The 15103-nt window shown below is 41.8% G+C and overlaps 1 protein-coding gene and 1 pseudogene across 4 annotated transcripts; both read left to right on the plus strand.

The window, feature by feature from the left end:
* Positions 1–1681: 1681 nt before the first annotated feature.
* Positions 1682–2044, plus strand: LOC137216355 (large ribosomal subunit protein eL37 pseudogene; annotated as a pseudogene).
* Positions 2045–9564: 7520 nt separating this feature from the next.
* Positions 9565–14386, plus strand: PJA1 (praja ring finger ubiquitin ligase 1). 4 transcript variants are annotated; one of them, XM_067722163.1, is made up of 3 exons: positions 9576–9719; positions 11802–12323; positions 12891–14386. In XM_067722163.1, the coding sequence occupies exons 2-3, from the start codon at positions 12031–12033 to the stop codon at positions 13936–13938; spliced, it is 1341 nt and encodes a 446-aa protein (XP_067578264.1). In that variant the 5' UTR covers positions 9576–9719; positions 11802–12030; the 3' UTR covers positions 13939–14386. The 4 variants fall into 4 exon arrangements, with proteins under 4 accessions (XP_067578261.1, XP_067578263.1, XP_067578264.1 ...); XM_067722160.1 differs by having other exon boundaries at positions 9565–9719; positions 12129–14386; XM_067722162.1 differs by having other exon boundaries at positions 9568–9719; positions 12135–14386.
* The last annotated feature ends 717 nt before the right edge of the window (positions 14387–15103 follow it).

Genomic DNA, 15103 nt, shown 5'->3' on the forward strand with positions numbered 1-15103 from the left:
CTTTTGAGTTTCACATCCACAGGAGAAAAGTGGATCTGCTCCAGGATCAGTCAAGTGAGCCATGCTGTAGGCCACATCTTGCTGGTGGAAACAGGAAGAGTTCCAGTCTTTGGGGAAAACAATCTGGTACCATCCACTAAAACTAAAAAACATATATCATTTGACCTAGCAATTCTACTTCTGGGACACCATTCCATGGAAATGAAAGCCCTGGCACCTAAGGACCTATACGTAGAGAGATGTGTGTTGAAGCATTGATCATAGCATTTAAAAAACTTGAAAATCATAATTATTTATCAGTAGGTTGATGGCCGAATAGATTATGGTATATCCACATCATGAAACACTAGGCAGCCATTGAAGGTTAGTAATTAGAGTCATACCAATCGATTTCAGGGAGTGTTATTGAGTGAGAACAGCAAGAAGTGATAGAATGAAATTAGAACACTACCTAACACCATATACAAAAATAAACTCCAAATGGATTAAAGACTTAAATGTAAGAGCAGACACTATAAAACTCTTAGAGGAAAACATAGGAAAAACACTCTTTGACATAAACCACAGCAAGATCTTTTTTGACCCACCTCCTAGAGTAATGGAAATAAAAACAAAAAATAAATAAATGGGACTTAATTAAACTTGAAAGCTTTTGCACAGCAAAGGAAACCATAAACAAGACAACCCTCAGAACTGGAGAAAATATTTGCAAATGAAATAACAGACAAAGGATTAATCTCCAAGATATACAAATAGCTCATGGAGCTCAATATCAAAAAAACCAAACAATCCAGTTAAAAAATGGGCAGAAGACCTAAATAGACATTTCACCAAAGAAGACATACAGATGGCCAAGAGGCACATGAAAAGCTGCTCAACATCACTAATTATTAGAGAAATGCAAATCAAACCTGAAATGAGGTTATCACCTCACACCAGTCAGAATGGCCATCATCAAAAAATCTAGAAACAATAAATGCTGGAAAGGGTGTGATGAAAAGGGAACCCTCCTGCACCGTTGGTGGGAATGTAAATTGATACAGCCACTATGGAAAACAGTATGGAGGTTCCTTAAAAAACTAAAGATAGAACTAACATATGACCCAGCAATCCCACTACTGGGCACATATCCTGAGAAAACCATAATTCAAAAAGAGACATGTACCACAATGTTCATTGCAAGTACTATTTACAATAGCTAGGACGTGGAACCAACCTAAATGTCCATCGACAGATGAATGAATAAAGAAGATGTGGCATACATATACAATGGAATATTACTCAGCCATAAAAAGAAATGAAATTGAGTTATTTGTAGTGAGGTGGATGGACCTAGAGTCTGTCCTACAGAGTGAAGTAAGTCATAAAGAGAAAAACAAATAACACATATATATGGAAACCAAAAAAAACCCAAAGAAACCGCCCAAAAAACTGATGAACCTAGCTTCAGGGTAGGAATAAAGAGGTAGACATAGAGAATGGACTTGAGGACATGGAGTGGGAGGGCGAAGCTGGGGTGAAGTGAGAGTAGCATGGACATATATACACTACCGAATGTAAAATAGTTGGCTAGTGGGAAGCAGCAGCATAGCACAGGGAGATCGGCTCGGCGCTTTGTGATGACCTAGAGGGGTGGGATAGGGAGGGTGGGAGGGAGGCTCAAGAGGGAGGGGAGGGTCTCGGCGGCAGAAGCGAGATGACGAAGGGAACGTCCTCGTTTGGAAAGCGTCGGAATAAGACGCACACGTTGTGCCGCCTCTGTGGCTCTAAGGCCTACCACCTTCAGAAGTCGACCTGTGGTAAATGTGGCTACGCTGCCAAGCGGAAGAGGAAGTATAACTGGAGTGCTAAAGCTAAAAGACGAAATACCACAGGGACTGGTCGAATGAGGCACCTAAAAATTGTATACAGCAGAATCAGGCATGGATTCCGTGAAGGAACAACACCTAAACCCAAGAGGGCAGCTGTTGCAGCATCCAGTTCATCTTAAGGATTTCAATTATTAGTCATGCAATAAATGTTCTGGTTTAAAAAAAAAAAAAAAGAGGGAGGGGTTAGGGACGTGCGTGTATGCGTATAACTGATTTGCTTTGTTGTGCAAAAGAAACTAACACAGTATTGTGAAGCAATTATACTCCAATAAAGATCTATTTAAAAAAAGTGATGATATATATGATCTCATTTTAATAAAAAAGGGCAAATAAAAACCCACACATGTATTGCACATGTATATATATATACATAAGTATACATATATCTGTATATGATTATACAAGTATGAAAAAAATGAAATAATGAATACTAGGTTATTGATATAGGTTATGGGGAGCAGTGATATAGACAGAGAAGGGAGATAAGTAAAACTAAAAAGAAGAAAAGACTATAATTTTACAAAATATGCACATAGGATTCTTTATGAGTGTATCTAAAATTATATACCTATTTGTGTATAATTATAAAGATGTTACCTTAAAAGATTTTAAAGAAGAGATGAATAAAAATATACCAGAAAAAAATTCTTTTCAAAAGAAAATTGGGTAACAGGATCACTGACAAGATTGACTTTAACACCAAAAGTATTATTAGAATCAAGGAGATTCATTTCTCAGTGATCAAATGAACAATTCTCTGGAAGATGGAGCAATCCTTAAACTATGTGCCCTCTATGTGTTTGAAAAGTATATATAAATGCTATTATGCTGTGAATATCTTCTGACATCTTTTTTTTCATTCAATATTATCAGATGTATCCATTGTGATACATGTAGACTTAGATTCTGCATCTTAGTTGCTCTATAGTAAGTATTCTACCATAATAATTATTCATTTCTCTTTTGATAAAGATTTAGGTTCTTTCTGTTCTTTTACTATTAAAAACAATGCTGCAATGAATAGAATTGCACATATTTCATTTCAAACCATGTGCAAGCATATTTGTAAGTGAATTCCTAGAAGTAGACTTTCTGGGTCAAAAACTATATGCATTAGTAATTTTGATAGATACTGTCAACTTGCCAACTAAGAGACTGCACCAGTTTACTTACCCACACCCCAGAAACGTTTGAAGGTTCCTGAAGCTCCACACCCTCCACCACACAGTGTTTACAAGCTTTTTCATATTGGTCAGTCTCACAGGTGAAATGGTATCTCATTTTATTTTTATGAGTGAACATCTTCTTGTGTGTTTCAATGGCATTTGTATTTCCTTTCCAATAAAATGTCTATTTGTATCCTTTGCTCATTTTAACGTTGGTTTGTGGGTCATTTATTGATTTATAGGAGCTCTTCATGTATTTGGGAAATGAGCCCTTTGTGAAATTCGCAGAAAATATTTCCCCCAGGTTTTCATTTATTTTTAAATGTCCTTAGAATTGTTGATTTATAGACTTTTTTTTTTGCCTGCCAGAACATTTTGTTTTTGTGAAGTTGAAACTTTCCCTTTTTTGCTCCTGTACATTTTGTCAACTTATAGAGGTCTTCTCCACTTCAGGCTTATAAAAAACATTCCCCCATAGTTTATTTTAAGTACTTTTATAATTTCATATTTACATTTAAAGAAAACACCAGCTAGAAGATATTTGCAACTGTACAAATATAACTAACGTCTGGTATGCAGAACATAAGTAGAATTCCTAGAAATCAATAATAACAAGACAAACAACCCCAATAGAAAAATGGACAAAATATATGCACAAACAATTCAGAGAGGAAGAAATCTAAGTGGCCAACAAATGTGAAAAGATGTTTAACCTCAATACTAATTTAGGAAAAAGCAAAGTCAAACAACAGTGTTCCATACTCACCTTGACAACAATTTTAAATTATGAAGGTATCAAGAATGGTGGGATGTGGGGAAACACTGATGTGAATAAACTGCAGGTGGAACAATAATTGGTAAAATCCACTTTGGAAAACGGATTGGCAATATCTACTGAAGTTGAAATGCTCCTGCCCCCTTCTGCCCCAATGACCCCTACCTCCTGGAACTCCTGGCCTTATGTAATCCCTTCCCCTTGAGTGTGGGCCAGACTTAGTAATACACTTTTAATAAATAAAATTTGGTAAACAAGTGTTGGATGTCACTTCTGAGATCTGCCCTGAAGAAATGTTAAAAGTTCTTCAGAAAGAAGAAAAATGATATGGGTCAGAAACTTGGATTTGCATTAAAAAAATAAAAGGGAGGAGGGACTTCCCTGGTGGCACAGTGGTTGAGAGTCTGCCTGCTGATGCAGGAGACACGGGTTCGTGCCCCGGTCCGGGAAGATCCCACATGCCGCGGAGCGGCTGGGCCCGTGAGCCATGGCCGCTGAGCCTGTGCGTCCAGAGCCTGTGCTCCACAGCGGGAGAGGCCACAGCAGTGAGGGGACTGTGTACCGCACAAAAAAAAAAAAAAAAAAAAAAAAAAGGGGGGAGGAGTTTTTGAGAAGGAATAAATGAAGTTATAAATAAAATCTTTCCATATTCTTATTCTAACTGATCCAATGAATAGCAGTTTCACCAAAAAATAATAACAACAATGTATTAGATGATTATAGCTTATGGATAAGGGAATGATAGCAATGTTATAAGGGACAGGAGAAAGGAATTGGAAATATTCTGTTATAAGGTGCCTGCACTACCCATGGAGTAGTATAGTGTCATTTGAAAGTGGGCTTGGATCAGTTGTAAACATATACTGCCAACTCCAGGGCAACCATTAAAAAATGTAAACATAAGAAATATGGTTGAAATTTGAAGAGAAGAGAGAAAATAGAATCATATAAAATGCTCAATTAGAAGTCAGAGAAGGCAGAAAAAGAATGGAAGACTCTCCCCACAAACAAGAGAGAAACAAAGAACAAAGGCAATGAATAGGAAACAGTTACAAACGTGGTACATATTAATCCAACTATTTCAACAATCACTTTAAATGTGAGTGGTCTAACTATACCAATTAAAAGGCAGAGACTATCAGAATGTATTTTTTTAAAAAGGCCCAACTATATGTTGTCTGCAAGAAACCTATTTTAAACATAAAGACACAGATTAAATGTAAATTAAAGAGAAAGATATACATGCTAACATTAATAAGAAGAACACTGGAGTAGCTATGTTAATTCCAGACAAATCAGGTCTCAGGACATGGAAAATTATCAGGTATAAATACGGATATTACATAATGATAAAAGGGGTCAATTTGCCAAAAAGACATAACAATCCTTAATGTGTATGTGCCTGACAACAGAGCATCAAAATACGTGAGGCAAAAACTGGTAGGACCACAAGGAAAAATAGATGAATCCACTATTATAGTTGAAGACTTCAACACCCCTCTATCAGTAATTGACGGAACCAGCAGGCAGAAAATCAGTAAGGACATAGTTGAACCGAATTGCATCGTCAATCACCTGGATCTAATTGACATTTATAGACTACTTCATCCAACAACAGCAGAATACACATTCTTCTCAAGCTCACATGGAACATTCACGAAGATAAACCACATCCTGGGTGATAAAACACACCTTAACAAATTTAAAAGACAACAAATTTAAAAGTCTAGACATCATACAAAGTGTGTTCTCAGACCACAGCAGAATTAAATTAGAAATCAATAACAGAGAGATAGCTGGAATCTCAAAATATTTGAAGATTAAACAACGTACTTCTAAACAACACATGGGTTCAGAAGAAATCTCAAGAGAAATTTTTTAAAATTTTGAAATAAAATGAAACCAGAACTTATCAAAATTTGTGGGATACATTAAAAGCAGTGCTTAGAGGGAAACTTATAATATTGAATGCATATATTAGAAAAGGAAAAAGATCTAAAATCAATCATCTAAGCTTCCACTTTAGAAAACTACAAAAAGAAGAACACATTATATCCAAAGTAAGCAGAAGAAAAGAAATAATAAAAGAGCAGAAATAAATGAAATTGGAAACAATAGAGCAATAGAGAATATCAATGAAACAAAAAGCTGATTCTTTGAAAAGATCAGTAAGATTGGTAGATCTCTAGCTAGGCTGACCAAGAATAAAGGAGAGTAGACAAAACTAATATCAGAAATGGAGGAGCCATCACCACTGATCCTGTGGACATTAAAAAGATAATAAAGACATTATGAGCATTTCCATGCCTACAAATTTGGTAACTTAGATGGACAAATTCTATGGCTTACTTCTGATAAATAGGATATGGCAAAAGTGTTGGGATGTCACTTCTGAGTTTAAGTCATAAAAGAACGATGTCTTCCATCTTAGGTGCTCTCTGGCTCTCTCTCTCACCAGCTGCCAGGTTGTGAGGAGACTCAGGAAGCCTATGGTTAGACCCGCATGACAAGGAATTGAAGCCAGAGAGTAACCACATGAGTGAGCTTGGCAGTGAATCTTCTGAGGCCTACCAACAGCCATGTAAAAGAGCTTGGATGTGGACCTCCTACCCCAATTTTGCCTGCATATGAGACTGCAGCCCCGGATGACAGCCTGAGTGCAAATTCATGAGAGACTTTGAGCCAGAGACACCCCAGCTAACCCAGGTATAGATTCCTGACCTGTGAAACTGTGATATAATAAATGTCGGTTGTCTTAAACTGCTAAGTTTTGAGGCAATTTGTTATACAACAATAGTTAACTACTACATACTCTTTGACCCAGAAATTCTACTTCAAAATACATACACTAGAGCAGTTTTTTCTAATCTTTTTCACATCATAGCATATGTTTAAAATGCTAATATGTGTACCAGCTCACTGGGATGAACAGATAGCCTGCTCTTAGCCAAAGGGAACAGCCCCCAGGGCAGCAGCTGCGTGAAGCCAGGTCCATCTTTCTGGAGGGCTAAGGGAATCAATATATTAGAACCCCCATTACTCAGCTGGGAAGGTCTGCCCCAGAGAAACTTTTCAATATGGGCACAAGGAGACATGCCCCAGGATGTTCATTAAATCTTCACTTATAATTGCACAAAACGGGAACAACTCAAGTCCATCAGCAGGCAAAGAGATAAAGAAATTGGATAATTCATGCAACAGAAGTCCGTACAATGATATATTATAGTAATATCATATTGGAAAATAGATACAATCATATTCAGTAGTTAAAATGTATGACCTAGATATAAATGTATCAAATCACTAACAAAAAATAATATTAAATGAAGATTTAAGTTTCAAAAGGCTATATTTATTATACCATTCACATAATGTAAAATACATAAAACAATAATGTATATTGGTTACATATATATATATATATATGTAGAAAAAAGAAAAAAACATGCACAAGAAAGAAACTTCTAAATGGTGCTTTTTTGGGAAAAAGAAGTAAGATAAATAGGATAAAGTGAGAGCTTCAACTGTAATATTTTGTTTCAAAAACAGAAGAATCTGAGGATCTGAAGAAAATAAAATGTGCTTGGTCTGTGTGACAAGTACATGTGGGCAAAAGTACGTTTAATTCTCTGTACTCTTCTGTATGTTTGAAATATTTTAAATAAAAAATACACTATTTCTTGAGTACAAAAATACATATACATTAGATGAGGCTTATTAATTGGGTTGTGGAATCTCTCTATATCCTTGTTTATTTTGCAATCTATTTGCTCTATCTATACAAAAACAAGTGTGGTTAAGTCTTCTACTATAATTGCAGCCTTTCTGATTTCTATAATTCTAACAATATTTGCCTCATATATTTTGAAATTACTTTGTTTGGCATATAAATTTCAGTGACTATATCTTCTCGGTGAATGAAACAACCTGATTTGTTTTCTTTAATGCTTTTTACTTTGAGTTCTTGATTTTTCTGATATTAACGTTGCTACATGTCTCTTTCTTTATCTTTTTTTCTTTCTTTCTAAAATTCCTTCCTTCCCCTCCTTCCATCTTTCCTCCTCTCCCTTCCTTCTTCTTTCTTTCCTTCCTTTCTGCTGGTATTTAACTGGCATATATATTCTATTCCTATTTCTGGTTTAGGTGAAGCATATAAACAGCATATAACTGGATTTCTATTTTTTTAACATCTTTATTGGAGTATAATTGCTTTACAATGGTGTGTTAGTTTCTGCTTTATAACAAAGTGAATCAGTTATACATATACATATGTTCCCATATCTCTTCCCTCTTGCGTCTCCCTCCCTCCCACCTTCCCTATCCCAACCCTCTAGGTGGTCACAAAGCACCGAGCTGATCTCCCTGTGCTATGCGCAGCTGCTTCCCACTAGCTATCTATTTTACGTTTGGTAGTGTATATATGTCCATGCCATTCTCTCACTTTGTCGCAGCTTACCCTTCCCCCTCCCCATATCCTCAAGTCCATGCTCTAGTAGGTCTGTGTTATTCCCGTCTTGCCTCTATGTTCTTCATGACCTTTTTTTTCTTAGATTCCATATATATGTGTTAGCATATGGTATTTGTTTTTCTCTTTCTGACGTACTTCACTCTGTATGACAGACTCTAGGTCCGTCCACCTCACTACAAATAACTCAGTTTTGTTCCTTTATATGGCTGAGTAATATTCCATTGTATGTATGTGCCACATCTTCTTTATCCATTCATCTGTTGATGGACACTTAGGCTGCTTCCATGTCCTGGCTATTGTAAATAGAGTTGCAATAATCATTTTGGTACATGACCCTTTTTGAATTATAACTGGATTTCTAAAAACTAAATGCTAAAACTAAAATGAGAGTTTGCTTTTTTATTTTTAATGGGAGATGTTAACCCATAATACATCCTGACATGTTTGGATTTATTTCTGCTCCCCCCTTTTTAAACATACTATCTTGTTGCCTCCCATCCCATTTCTGCCTTTTGTTAGATTTTTTTCTCTTTGTTCTCTATATTATTTCTTCAACGGTTTGAAAGTTATACATCCTATTTCTATTTTGTTGTTACTCCTAAAATTTCTTGCTCTTCTATTATGCATTTTATTCCCAGTAAAGAACAAAGCTTTGCTACTGTTGTGAACATAGGCAGTCTTTACATTTGACGCAAATATTAGAGATATATGTAAAGCGCAATTTAAAAAAAAGATTTCGGAGTTCAGTAAAATTGTATAAATCCAAAAGGCATAGCTATAATATTTTGAAGAGCAATGCAATTACGAAAATGTGAACCCATGCTGTGCTGCAATGATTGATCATTTCTTTTGGACAGAGAACCTCGATTTTGTGATTAACAGCAACAAATTCTACTGTAAACAGTTCAATTTGCTTCAACCACCAGGTTAGACAAAATTCAGCTGACTGCAACCCTAAGTACGGTGATACTTCCACTACAGATCATAACATAGAACATAAGATAGGATATATTAATATCATTACTTTCACATCAGAATGAATCAGAAAGAATTTGCGGATTTCATTTTATTTCAAACAACAACAACCACCCAAAGCCCAGAACAGAAGGGCAAATGACTAAATGTTTAACATTTGTTAAAGCTGGCTGTTGGTTACATTTTTCGCTGTCCTTTTCTGTATCCTTGACGATTTCATCATTTCAAATGAAATAATGTTTTCGAGCCCACCCTGATTTGTCGAGAGCAGCTGCCGCCCCCGCCACATCAAGGGGGCGGGCCGCCGCGACGCTACAATCACTTCCGCCGCCGCAGTCGCGCCCGTCCCGCCGCTGTCTGGAGGGGGAGGAGCTGGAACCCCGGGAGCAGCGGCTCTGGTGGTTGTGGCGGTCGGAGGTCCGAGGGATCTTCTCTTTCCGAGAGCGTGCGGGGGTCGCGACTGGGTGAGTGAAAGGCTGTTTATTTCCTCGATTCCCTCCAGACGTGGCGGTGGGGCGAGTGGCCGGGCGTGGGGCGAGTGGCCGGGCACCGGCGTGAGGATGTGGAGTGGGGGGTGGGGGCTCTAACGAACAGATTTTCGGGCTCGCCCCTCGGGAAGGGGTGGGGCGGACGCGGGACCTGACCGCAGAGGGAGGCCTGTGCCCTCCACCGGCCCGATTTAGGGCTCCATCCTTCATCCCCCGGCCCCTTACGTGTGGCTCGGTCCCAGCTCGGGTGGCTTGAATCGCTATTCGAGAGGGGAGTGGTGGTCGCGGCCCTCTCCGCCTGTCCTCCCCTCTCCTCCTGCCTCCCTTCTTGGCCCCTCTGTGGAGCGATCCGTGGCCTTTCTTTCCCCATTTTGAAGTTGTTTTGATGAATGGTAAATGGTGAAGATTTTTAGGCAAATATATTGTTACCAGGAAAAGAATTGTCAGAAAAATAAATCATTCCCAGGGAAAAACTATAACCCCACACGCCCTTTTCTTTCTTTTTTTCCCCCTTGCCTGCCACATCGGTTTGGATCTACCGTTTGAGCCTATAAACGTTTCCCCGTCTCATTATGACATTGCGGACCCCCTCCCATCCCCGTGTCTCGCGTGCGCGCGCAGGGACACATACACGCACATGCCCGCACATACACACATACACGCACATGCGCGCGCGCTCACACGCATGCACAAAAACCTTCCATTGCAGCTGCCTTACCGCCGCCCCCCCATACTCAAGGTTCCTTCGTGTCCCCCTCCCCCACACATGCTTGGACAGACATGCACACACACCCTCTCACACACTGTCACACTCTCCAGTGCCTTCCCCTGAGAGAGACAGACAGACTCACACACACACACACACACACACACACACACACACAGCCTCATACTCTCCAGTGCTTTTCCCTGCCTCTCACCTCCTACCACATACACACCTCCAGAAGCATCCCCCTCCTCCCTCTGCCTCTTCTTGCTCTGGTGAGCACACACACTACATACACACACACACACACACACACACACACACACCCCCTGTGGGCCGCCTTACCCCCTGCCTGCCACTTACACAGATTGCTGGCTCCTCTTTCCTATGCCACTTACATGCATACACACCCACACGCTCTTTTACATACCCCTCTCAGGTGCTCCCTGTCTGCTACCTATGTGCCTAGACAGCCTCCTTCGCTGGTCCCTGCCATGCACACACACTCACATAAATCCTTCTCCAGGGACATCCCCCTCTTCCTGCTCACCACATCCATGCATAGAGACATTCTTTGATTGCTGATGCCCACCCACCTGCCCGCCTGCCATACGCACATCCGTCTCCAGTGCTGTCCCCATATCGATGCATTTGCTCACACTGACCCTTCTCCATTGTTGCCTCCCATTTTGATGAACACACGCACACAAACTCAAGGACACCCCCTGTTCAGTGCCACTGTACCCTTCCTGGCTTGCCACAGGCACATAAACACAGGCATTCCTCCCTAGAGTTCCAGCCATCACACATCGGAACCACATGCACGTTCTGTCTATCGTGCGTACACATGCTCCTCTCCCCTGAAGCCACCCCATCCATGCCTGTCATTTTCATACCCACATCCAGAATGGGTCTCATTCTGCCTGACACTCATGCCTCTTCCCAGTGCCACTGTCACCTGCCCTTTCCCCCTACAAATACAGGAGTCTCTCCACTTCATGAGTGCTGGTCCCCCTTCCACCTGCCTGGTCCCCCTTCCACCTGCCCCTCTCCTCCTGACAGACACGTAGACACTCTCGCATACACAGTGATGGTGATCTATATTTTCCACCCCTATTCCAATTTGCATTGCTCCTGTATGTATACAGGACTCAGAAAAATGCAGATACCCCATAAAAAAAAAACCCACAGCCGTCTTTCCTCTTCCCATGTTGGCACAATCCCAGTGCTTCACCTATCTTCCCAGCATCCAGTCACCCCTCCCCCGTCTTCCGTCGGATTCTCCCCTGAGTCTGGCTTTCCTACAAACCCAGTTTTGTAATTATTTTGCCAACATTAAAAATGTGTTCCAGGTCTACACCTGACAGTCACTGGAATGCTACTCCAGGCCATAGAAGAAAGTGAAACTAATTTTAAAGCCCCCTTATTCTTTCTGTAACCTGTCTGCTGAAGTGAAAATAAATCTCCCTGCTCCTTTATTCCGAACTGATTTGACCTTCCCATCTCCAAAGCGTGCGCAGGGAGCAGGAGCCTTTCCACTCAAGCCCCAGATGTACTGGAAACCCTCCTAAGTCAGAGCAAATGGGTCAGGAATCTAGCAAGCCTGTATGGCCCAAGCCAGCAGGAGGGTATCAGTCCAATACAGGCAGGAGGTATGGAAGAAGGCATGCTTATGTCAGTTTCAGGCCATCCACGAGCCAGCAGGAAAGGATTTCCGGCCAGAGAAAGACGTCATCCGAAGTCCCAATGCACAGATCAGCCCCCAGTCAAACCACCAAGAGGAGCCGATCACCATTTTCCACCACCCGTCGTAGTTGGGACGACAGCGAGAGCTCGGGAACCAGCCTGAATATTGATAATGAGGACTACTCCAGGTACCCGCCCAGAGAGTACAGGGCTTCGGGGAGCAGAAGAGGAATGGCTTATGGACATGTTGACTGTTTCGGGGCAGATGATAGTGAGGAGGAGGGGGCTGGGCCTGTTGAGCGAGTGCCAGTGAGAGGGAAAACTGGCAAGTTTAAAGATGATAAGCTGTATGACCCAGAGAAGGGGGCGAGGTCTCTGGCTGGGGTGCCCCCACAGTTCTCTAGTTTTAACCGTGATGTGAGAGAGGAGCTTGACAAGTTAGACCCAGCCGCTACAGCACGGGGCTCTGCTGGCAGAGCTGAGTTCCTGCAGCCAAATAGCATGGCCCCTCAGCCATCTTCTGCTGAAGGCAAGGTGGTCACCAATGGCAACAGCCTGGAGAGGGAGAGACGGGAGCAGAATTTACCTGCGTGTCCCAGCAGGGCTCCTGTGAGTATTTGTGGTGGTGGGGAAAACACCCCAAAGAGTGCAGAGGAGCCGGTGGTGAGGCCCAAAATCAGAAATCTGGCAAGTCCCAACTGCGTGAAACCAAAAATATTTTTTGATACTGATGATGATGATGATATGCCACACAGTACTTCCAGGTGGAGGGAGACTGCCAGCGCTGATGAAGGCCACTCGGATGGCCTGGCAAGAAGAGGCAGAGGCGAGAGTTCAGGTGGCTACCCTGAGCCGAAGTACCCCGAAGACAAAAGGGAAGCCAGGAGTGACCAAGTGAAGCCGGAAAAGGTGCCGAGACGGCGACGAACCATGGCCGACCCTGACTTCTGGACGTACAGTGACGAGTACTACAAATACTTCGAAGAAGACTCTGACAGTGACAAAGAGTGGACTGTGGCTCTGCGTCGCAAGTATCGAGGTCGGGAGCAAAATCTGTCGTCCAGTGGCGAGAGCTGGGAGACCCTGCCAGGAAAAGAAGAGCATGAAGCCGAGCAAGCCAGAGTGAATGCCAGTGCCAGTGCCAGCCCCAGTGCTGGTGCCAGTGCTGGCAGCAGTGGCGGCAATGAACTTGAAGAAGTTCGAGGGCCATCTCTCCAGGAAGAGGAACGGGCAACTACCGAAGAAGGAGAAGTTCCTTGGCTCCAATACAATGAAAACGAGAACAGCAGTGAGGGGGATAATGATTCCGGTCAGGAGTTTCTGCAGCCCAGCGTCTTCATGCTGGACGGCAACAACAACCTTGAAGATGACTCCAGTGTCAGTGAAGACCTCGAGGTGGATTGGAGCCTCTTCGATGGGTTTGCAGATGGGTTGGGGGTGGCTGAAGCCATTTCCTACGTGGATCCTCAGTTCCTCACGTACATGGCACTTGAAGAACGCCTGGCCCAGGCAATGGAAACTGCCCTGGCGCACTTGGAGTCTCTCGCGGTGGACGTGGAGGTGGCCAATCCACCAGCCAGCAAGGAGAGCATCGACGCTCTTCCCGAGATCCTGGTCACGGAAGATCACAGCGCGGTGGGGCAGGAGATGTGTTGCCCCATCTGTTGCAGTGAATATGTGAAGGGGGAGGTGGCAACGGAGCTGCCGTGCCACCACTATTTCCACAAGCCCTGTGTGTCCATCTGGCTTCAGAAGTCAGGCACTTGCCCCGTGTGCCGCTGCATGTTCCCTCCCCCGCTTTAAGACCAAGGCTCTTTACTCCTGGTCTGATGATTTTCCCCATCTGAAATCCACAATACTGCAGGAGCCCTCTCCAAATTAACCATTGAAGTGAAGTCAATCAGTTGATTAATCTCCACCTGTCGATTCCTTGTGATTATTTCCAGTGTGAAAACGGTTGTGTACGATTGCATTGAAAAAAAAATCATCCTGTGTTTTAGAGGTTAGAAAGGGAAAACTAAACTTTCTAAATGCTACTTGAGATTGCAGTAAAAACATAAATTTTCTAACCTGAACGATGAAATAAGTTGCATTTGTTTTTTTCAGTAGAATATGTTGCTGTTGATTGTAATGTCAAGTTTATCTGTTAAACTTGTCCAAAGGGCATCATCATTTCTGTTGCATGTTATGGGTTAATGTTCCTGTAATTGCAGTGCCGTAAAAGCTTATTAAAATTCTCCTTTTGGTTTTACATGGTATAGTGGAATGTTTGGTTTTGTCTAAAACGGTGGTACTAAGTGACTTTATAATTGATCTCTTGCATTTGCATCCCAAATAGGGTTTTTTGGTGTTCCCACTAGGAGAAAAACTTTAGTTTCACTGGAAATGCTGACTCCAACAACAGCAAAAGTAAGGGTAATTCTTTCTAAGTAGGGGTAGAGTGTATGGTTGCCAGGCTACTAAAGGGGCAAAGGTTGAGTAGAGGATACTCTGTCAGTCTATGAGAAGGAAAGAAACAGTGAGAAAGCATAGTAAAAATAATGATGGTAGGAATACGTCCAATTGGAGTGTAGGGGTGAAGGAGTTAAAATCCCCTTTTAGAAAAAAGTAAGTCTCAGAGGAAGTGGGTAAAAAAAAAAAAAGCAGTATGCTGATTGCATACATTAACACAGTGACACAAAAGGAACAGAAAAATATATGCCAGACAAGTGCTACGAAAAACAGAGGTACCCACTCACACAAAGTGAACAGGTTTGAACATTTAGCCATATTAGCTTCAGATCTCGCTCTCTCTCTCCAATAAATTTACACTTGCAGGCACAGGTGAAGTTCTTCACCCGTCGTATTTACCTTCCTCCACAGAGGTAAGCACTACCCAGGAAATTGTTTACTTCTCGTCTACATTTTTAGATGTGTGTGTGTGTGTGTGTGTGTGTGTGTGTATTTGTGTACATATGTATGTATATGT

This window comes from Pseudorca crassidens, chromosome X, assembly GCF_039906515.1.
Source record: "Pseudorca crassidens isolate mPseCra1 chromosome X, mPseCra1.hap1, whole genome shotgun sequence".
In the NCBI taxonomy this organism is placed as follows: domain Eukaryota; kingdom Metazoa; phylum Chordata; class Mammalia; order Artiodactyla; family Delphinidae; genus Pseudorca; species Pseudorca crassidens.